The sequence below is a fragment of the Gekko japonicus genome, unplaced genomic scaffold (assembly GCF_001447785.1).
Source record: "Gekko japonicus isolate JY-2015 unplaced genomic scaffold, Gekko_japonicus_V1.1 scaffold1332, whole genome shotgun sequence".
Classification (NCBI taxonomy): domain Eukaryota; kingdom Metazoa; phylum Chordata; class Lepidosauria; order Squamata; family Gekkonidae; genus Gekko; species Gekko japonicus.
The window spans coordinates 287,281-296,192 of NW_015167089.1; the positions used below are offsets into that span (position 1 = coordinate 287,281).

General features: G+C 39.2%; 1 protein-coding gene across 1 annotated transcript in view; it reads right to left on the bottom strand.

Moving 5' to 3' along the window:
* FRYL (FRY like transcription coactivator) overlaps positions 1 to 8,912 on the bottom strand; it is a 100,461-nt gene that overhangs the window by 34,940 nt on the left and 56,609 nt on the right. The window contains exons 34-43 of the mRNA XM_015412870.1: positions 8,656 to 8,740; positions 8,278 to 8,390; positions 7,226 to 7,376; positions 6,121 to 6,224; positions 5,555 to 5,740; positions 3,977 to 4,178; positions 2,740 to 2,861; positions 2,222 to 2,412; positions 1,114 to 1,208; positions 1 to 124 (exon numbers count right to left, since the gene is read on the bottom strand). The exon at positions 1 to 124 is cut by the window's left edge and continues 469 nt beyond it. Coding sequence (XP_015268356.1) covers positions 1 to 124; positions 1,114 to 1,208; positions 2,222 to 2,412; positions 2,740 to 2,861; positions 3,977 to 4,178; positions 5,555 to 5,740; positions 6,121 to 6,224; positions 7,226 to 7,376; positions 8,278 to 8,390; positions 8,656 to 8,740 — 1,373 coding nt within the window. The remainder of the gene's footprint in view (positions 125 to 1,113; positions 1,209 to 2,221; positions 2,413 to 2,739; positions 2,862 to 3,976; positions 4,179 to 5,554; positions 5,741 to 6,120; positions 6,225 to 7,225; positions 7,377 to 8,277; positions 8,391 to 8,655; positions 8,741 to 8,912) is intronic.

Genomic DNA, 8,912 nt, shown 5'->3' on the forward strand with positions numbered 1-8,912 from the left:
TGTGTTACTATAGTATCCTAAAAAGTTTCCACTGCTAATGGGACTTGTGCTTAGATTGAGCTGTCCAGTGCTTTTCCTGTTAGCTGCATATTTGCTTCCCATTAACGGATCGTAGTATGAAGTACTGAAGTGAAAAGAGAATTATGACATAGAAAAAGTATATTCTGTATCATGGTACACAACAAGAACAGTTATTACATGAAACCTTTGATTTCAGATGAATGAGCAACACTGACATATTAATGAGATAACCATGACTTTTCTGCTTGTACAACTACCGTCAAGGTTTAGCTGCAATTTCAAAGTTTACTTATGTTTTAAACACCAACACAAATCTTCCTTGCCAATAGAGCAAAAGGAATAAAACCTTTTATTTAGGCCAAATAATGTTATTTTAGAAACGAGTCTACGCAAAGTGTAGGATCCAAGATCTGTATGCTTGAGAAGAAGGCATCTTTACAACGCTACATCACATCCTGCTCCAAAGGGTCTTTTGATCCTCTGGAGCAGATTTTCAGTGGACACTGCAGGTTGGCGCTTGACAGGAAAAGTACCCAAGCCTTTGCTCTCTCTTTTTGAGAGAGGAAGTGCTACTTTTTATGCACAAGGATCTTGAACCCATCCAAGAATTATTTGGGCATGACATGCAACAATTGTACAGGTATGGCTGGATGCACTCTGGAAACTTAAATCCAATATTGAGAAATTATGAAATAGTGGTTAATGTGCATTAATTATTCCGACTCTTGTCTTTCAGGCTTTTTTCTTAATATTTCACAATACTTTGGCCAGCAGAATGGAAGGGAGCGTAAGCAGCAGGGAGCTGTAAAACTCTCTCAGAGCTCCAACCTGCTTGGAAGACAAACTTTTCTTTTTGGGGCCTTCAAGCAACTACACAGATTTTTTTTGAACTTTTCTCTGGAACCATGACTATTAGCATCTTCAGCATCCATCCAATCCCCTCCCTGCCCACTAAAAACAAATTATGGTATCAAAATTCTTTAGCATAATTCAGATTCTACATAGTATGCTGACTCCTGTACATAATGCAAATCGTCCAGACATGTAAATAATTTCCAATACATAGAAAAGTTGACTAGTATCAGTTCTTACTGGGAAAGTGCGGTGAGAAGATCATAACGCTTCATGGTGTCTGCCAGTGTATCAATGGCTGATTCCAAAGTAAGAAGTAGTTCTATGACAAAACCCTAGGGGGAAACAAAGTTGGTCAACAAGACCTAATGTGACAGGAAGCACACATGACATGAAGCCATATGATATGAGTCCCTGTGTACACAAAGCATTAACTCTACCAACAAGTTAATGTCCCTTCCTTTAAGATACCCACCAAAGCTTTTCAAACACATGGAATCCTCTGCCTTGGAAGTAATGGCTCAACTAAACCAGCACCTGAGCATTTTGTTGCCAAGTGACTGAACTTGCCCAGTTACCCTCCATGTATGGTGTACAGAAGCCTCTCTACTTTATACTTCCAGGTTTGTGCCTGAAGAAAAAGTATCAATTATACTCAGTGCTGCTTCAGATTACATTTTCCTACACAACTGATAACCTCTGTGCAAGAAACATGGATGCACTGGGTTGAACACAGAAATCCATCAGAAGGTGCTGATGGACACGATTTCTCCTTTTTCCCTTATCCCCACCGGTCCTTTCTGACCCTTGCAAAGTTGGTTCCTGGGGTAAGAGGACCCATGGGGACTAAAAGCACTTGCGGGCCAGGGGTTGTGCTTAGGAGAAAGAAGGGGGCAAGATAACTCCTTTCCACCTCTTCTGACAGTAGAAGGGAAAGATTCATGATTCTTATTGCCCACTGACCACTGGATTCAGCCCAGTGTTACGGCTGAAAGAGTGCAAATAGTTATTTGCTGAAAACTGACCATTCAGAAGCTGTTTTTATATGCTTAAGGATAGCTTTAGACTGGTATTTGACACGGATGTTAAGTGGTAATAAATTATATGCAGCATTGTTTCTTTCTAAGAGCACTAAATGGAAACCAATCCTGAAGATTTGTGCGGGAATTAACATTTGTTGGCTGTGGTACAATTGTCAATACCATCCATCCGAAATATCTTTCCAAAATTCAGATCTTCAGTTACATTTGTATTCAGGTAATAACACATACACTCCTAATCAATGACTGCACGAGAGAAACCGTTGATATGCTAAGATTTAAAGCTTTTTAAAACAAAATGTAGATACCTGAGCTTCTTCTCCTGCATCTCCAACAGTTTCTACAAGCCTAGACAGAATGTCAGAAAGAGTAGCTGCAGAAAGAGGTTGCTTCAGTGCTCTGAATATCTGGAAGGATCTCCCAGCGTAATGTCGAGAAGAGCAAGAAAGTGCAGTTTGCAGAGCAACTTCGCTAAGATGGTGCTCCAGCTGAAATCCAACTGCAAGATGAAGAGAAATCAGATTGGGACTGAGAAAAGCTTTACGATTTTAAATGATTACAATAATAATAACAGTAATATGATAATTACAATACAATATTGTTAAAATACACCATTATTTCAGCAAAAATTATTAGAAGCATATTGGACATATGTTAATTTCCCCTCCCCGCTTTTATGTAAATTTCTTACATGAACTAATCTAGCAGTTGTGCCAAAACAACGAATCAATTTGGAAATGGAGAAAGGCTCTAGTTGAAGAAATGTATAGTACAAAGAATTTTATTTTAGTGAAATTACACTGTATGTTAAGGGTTCCAAGTATACCTGAACTCGATTGTTTAAATACAGAAACAACATGCTTTAGAAAAACAGTTAGCTGCTCGGCACTCTTTATGCTTGGATTCTTCGCTGAAACATCTTCATGGTTCCAAAGTGGTCCTCGTTTCCTAGGAGAAGCAAAGCCCAGAACTCATTTGACAGAACATGTCAATAGAATTCATCATCAAGACTGAAGGTTTCCAAATTGACTCCCTCCTATTTCATGCATTAAGTAACACATGTCATTCAGAGCTATCTTCTCATGGAACTAAGCTCCATCAATGGCTTCTAGCCATGGCAAATAACGGGAACCTCCACATTTAGAGGCAGAAAACATCTGAACACTAGTGACCAATGCTTCCACTAAGCTGTGGAGTCTTGTGAGCAAAAATTCTACGTTGTGAGCTACTGGCATTAAAGTTGTGAGCGAGCGTTTTGGCTACTGCATAAATTAGTTTGCTCCGGAGCCATCCTTCCTGAGCTAAGACAAAAATGTGTGAGCTGGAGGCTAAAAAACTGTCAGCTAGCTCACACTAACTCAGCTTAGAGGGAACACTGCTCGTGACAGCATGAGGGCTTGGCTTCTATGCAGCGGTTGGTCGCCGTGTGAAGTAGTATGCTGGCCTAGATGAACCACTGGTCTGACCCAGCAGGGCTCTTCTGATTTTCTGAGTTAAATGCAGTTGTTCCTACAAGTATACAGCAACACTGACGTGTATATGGCCTCCCAGTGACTGAGCACATCTATTCTTAACAACACCTAGCAAGTTTCTGGAGCTATCAGGTTTAACAAATAAAAACAACTCGAAGGCAGCATGAGAAATTCAAGAGGGAAAAGAATACCAGAGGGAATTCTGCAAACATCTGCACTATGATGATCCTACGTATGGAAGGTCAATATGATATAATTAGTGGTTTTTCAACAATATAAGCTGTTAAGCCCCAGGAAGCAAGACATGGCTGCCATTCAATAACAAACACAAGGCTTTTACAGCAATGAATTAAAAGGATCATGACTTGAAAACAAAGCTGATTTGGGGATGGGTTTCTTACGCAGCAATGAAGAACTGAAACCAGCTATTTGCTCATTTCTGTTTACATGCTGCTTGGCCGCGGCAGGCACCAAGGCATAACTATATCACACTTGTGTAACTTCTCACGCAAGAGACTACAGATAAGCAGTTTTTGAAAATGCAGGTGGTTTTGTGCTGTCAAACAACAGTGACTGAGACTTAAATGGTACCTTGAAGTAATAAACTCCATAAGTGATTTCATTTTTTCATCTTGCTCTCCTGAAATGTCAACTTCACTGAGGATGGTGCTATGCATATGAGAAATGGCAGCACTGGTATTTCCTAAGCTGATGCTAGAAGAGGTAGAACTTGAACTGAGCCCTGAGTCTGTCATTGGGGAGGGCTGGTGATCCGGTATAAAGTCATTAACACCTGCTGGCAGAAAGACATTTCATATCATATAAAATCTCATAAAAGTTAAAAAATACTGACATGAAGATCAAACACGGCGGGCAGTATAATTTGATGTAAACAGCTAATAATGTTAAACAATTCTGTGAGAACACAACAATCTAAATGGACCTCCTAAATAGCTAGATGCTGCCATCTACTGAACAATACCTGAAGTGCCATTATATCAAAACAATGATTAACATTCCTATATTTTAATTCACGCAGCCTAACTGAAAGGCTTCCACAGATGTTCCATTCTGTTTGCCTGAACCAGGAGCCCACCAGCCACGCATATCAGGAACACACAGATCCCCAAGACACAGACAGTCACCATCTTTTGTGAACTGAGAAACACATTGATTTTCCATGTGCATACAACTTTTGTTCACATGAACCAGAAACTTGGAAGAATCCACAGCTGGTGGGCTCCAAGCCTGCATGAATGAAGAAATTCATGTAAGGTCTGCAGAGGGCTTTGATTGTAAATGGGCAAAACACTTGACTTGTCTATTGATGCTTTCAGTATAACAAGTGGTTCCTTATATTCTTTTTACATCTATACAAACAGTAAGGAAACTCTGCAATCATTTGCTGGGAAAATATGACACTTAATCCTAAATAATGAAAACACAGAAAATACATCAATTATCTACAGGAAGAAGCACACTGTATTAGAACCAAATTTTTCTAATACACATGCATGGAACGGAATTTTGGACTCTTTATTTTTCACATATCAGTCCCCCAATACCACATGGCAAACTGTTTTTGAAAAAAGTCAAAAATCCAACTGTGGCTGTATAACACAGGTCTTGTCTAAATGGCTCTTTGGATTCTGGCCTTAACTTTTAAAATTATACACTTGAAACAAACAGTTTAGCAGCTTTCTAGATGATCAACTGTATGCCAGCCATTACCCATTTTTACTGCAGTAAATATTTCAAGAGCACAGCCCAAATACTGGCTGCAATTTTTGACTTTTTTGTTGTTGTTGGGGGAAGGAAGAGACACTTTACATTAGAAGTTAACTAAAATATCACTTCATGAATGACCCAGAGAGAAACACAATTCAGTGTCAGTTCCCAGCTGGGAACGGAAGAATTCTGCATTTCTTACAAACTATGTTGCCTCATTTTGTCTGATAAAGATGAAACGACAAATTATAGTTTGTTTGGAATACAGAAGACTTGAGCCTAAGAAATTCCAAGACTCACTCCCAGAGCACTAAAACATAGCTTGTATCATGTTTGAATGCAGCCTCTCTAACTGTGATGAGGGTACTGCATTACCAAAAAAAACCACAACAAACCAGTTTACACCTTTTGCCCAATTCAGGAAGGGGATATATAAGGTACCTGTGAAGATGTAATCCAAATGTGCTGCTTGTTTGACAGTAAGCACCCGGGGTTCATTAAACTCCCTATTCCTGAGAAGGACAGAAGCCACAGACTGGACATTACTATTGGAGCCCATCACTATCAATAAATGCAAAAGTAGGCGTTTACAGTGTTCATACACTTCAGGATGGTGATGGTCAAATCCTGCAAGGAATAAAATAATACCAAGTTAGATGCAATGCAGTCATCTTATAACATGCATAATACTTTTTCTGTTGAGTTAGTTTTTAAAATAAACAAATCCATTTAACAAAAGAAGCAGTAAAACATTGTTTCTTTACTATGCTGAACTTCAATGCATTTTTATTATATGCTTTCCCACAATTAATTTTTATTTACTACAGAAGATTTCTCCATAATCCTAAACTGTGATTGTTGAAGGGGGCGGGGGGCTGTTATTCCTGGAATCTGTGTTCTGGTTGTCAGATCTGGGATTATCTTAACACAGTCAAAGCAACAAGCATAAAAATGGCAAGTCTGTAGAACTGTGATAACTAACATTGATTCCCCATTTAAATTGTTACCTATAAAAACTGCATGAAGCAAGAGGTGCAGGTAGCTTCCCCAGTCAACTTTCACACTGTGATCAATGATCAAATCGGTCAACAGGATCACTGCTATATTACATCTACAAACAAAAGAACTGGCATTGGTTAAACAATAAAAATATAGCAGGTGTTGAGTTTCTGAAGGTGTGCACGACCCTATTTTTGTAGATTGCTATTAGAAGCCTAGTTACAATTTTAACAAGATAAAAGGATTAACAATAATCATATAGGAGATGTTTGTGAGTATTGGAGACACTCTTTACACTAACTTTATGTTTATTCACATAGAACCTTTAATGGTCATGTGCTTTACAGAACACAAGACAACAGACTCCTGCCAAGAGTAGCTAGAATTTGGCACAAGACAGAAAAAAACCCTGTTTATTCTTCCTTTACGCTATCATGAGCAGTCAAGACTAAGGTCAAGGACTGCTGGAGTTCCATGGTCCTTTGAAGACCACCACTTGGGTCTTAGGCACCCAGCTTGCCATCCCACAGGCTCCTGTGAGAATATTAAACACTGGCAGCCAAGGTGTACTTTTCCAAAGTGCTTTAGGCCACACCCAGACCTAACTAGACTCATGATGGTGCTATTCAGAGTTCTCTGCTCTAGTGCTCATTTGGCACCATACGGTGGCCACCAGTGCCCAGCATATACCACCAGAAATGTGGGGTAGACAATAAATTAACATGTGATACTTCCAAGTCTGCTTGCTAAATATAAACCAAAAGAAACATGCTAACTCATATCACGCTCTATATACGGCATCAGATGATTTTCCAGAAAATTTTACAATTCTGATTTTTTCAGAAAGCCCACGTCGCTGTATCCCACCCAACCAGTGTGGTGTGGACATCAGAGGCCATCAGCTTGTCAGCCAGAACTGAACCCAAAATAGATGTTTTGACATGGTCCTCCATAACCCACCCATAATTTGTAATACTAGATCCAAGCATTGCTCAGAAGTAATTTTGCTGATCTCCCAATTGCTTTGGGGGAAAGTAAGCTATGGTACAATCTCTGTTATTTATACTGAATACATACAAAACTGTGTTACTTATATTTTTTGCTATTGCTTACCTATGAAGAGACATCCCTGGCGAGGATGTTTCAGGCAAATAATCCACCAATGGTGACCAACAGCCCCCTGAAGGTGGAAAAGGTAAAGACTCCCCTTCGTTGTGCTCCATCACTTTCAGTCGCCAGTTCGAATACAGTGGCATTGAATCACCTATCAAAGCATTCATTTTATAATAGGGTATTTTAGGGTAATGTGTTTATATTAGCTAAAATACCATTCTTTCCAGTATGCATGCAGTACCATATATATTCCACATATCACTCATTACTGTTTTGCATTTTCATGATTGATTTATACAGATACTGCAATACTCCAGTTATTGGGAGGGTTAGACTGACTGCAAAGAAAGTCTCTGTGCCAGACCCACATGTTCCTGGAAGCCACCAGCATGAAGACTCTCCAGTTTGAAGTGATGTGGCACACAAGGTCAGAGACTTACAAATAATATAACCCTGAAGCAATCTGCTACTATGCAGATACAGATACTGACACATCAACAGGGGGCTGAAATGTGTGGTGCCCCTTTGCAAGAGTGCCTACTTAAGCGGGCAAAAAAAAGCCATTACTGTACATGCTAAACTCCTGCGAACAGAGGATGGGCAGTTTATTTATTTAATTAATGTTATTTGTATCTCACCCTACCCGCAAGCAGCCTCAGGGCAGCTCACAACATATGGTGAAACAATAAATCATTTGTATGCTGGAAGCATAGAAAGAGTCACATGAACATGTTTCTCCTTGCCTCCCTCTTCCAGCCATTAGAGAAATGAGGCAGCTGGCTAGTGGTCCAGCAGAGTTACTTTGCTTCCACCTTCTAGTATGGGTATCACCCCCACAATGTAAAACACACAAATTCTGGCACAATACGTACACATTTAGGAACTTTGACAATCTGCCAAACCTTCTTAAGAAAAATATGGAACCAAGCAAGTGAATATACTGGTCTGATCTCTATGGTCCTAACAGAACAACTGAATTCTATAGGCTAACAATTATTCAAATACTGACATTTAGTTGGATACTACTAAAGTAGAATAAAATAATGTATTACTTTTCTCTTCTTCATACGATCCTCCAGAACTGCTGCTATAGCGAGATTCTAGTCTGTGGTGTTGGCGGTTCAGGTTACTGTTCAACCCACTGTAAATATCTAGATGTACATAGCTAAGGGAATAAAAATATTAGCATTAAACCAATGCTTAATACTTTGCTTTGCCTTCTTTTGTTCCATACAGCTATACTATGCAACTCTAACAGTCTGGATCCTATTACTCTTTCACTGAGTTATAATCACACAATATTACTAACTTGGTATGAGACAAACTGACACATCAGCTGCCTTGGTTCACGCTGAAGGTACATATATGTATAAAAAACCAGGAGTTAATATTCCAAATCTTAGTATGCTATTCTTTGAAACACTGCTTACCTCTCTTCAATACTGTCTTTCATATGCTTATTGTCAGGATTGCCATCCGTGGGTGCCACCATTGTATTGCTACTGGAAGTAGTACCTGCAAATTTAAAATAGTACAGAAAATTTAGGAACAGCTTGTGCCCTGTATAAGCATTCCTGATAGTTATATATTATTTTATTTCAGTTTGCACATCAACACTACTTGATCATCAAGCTCTGGGCAAAAAGAATGCTATGGAAGGGATTTATATGAAAGTTAAGAAGAAAAA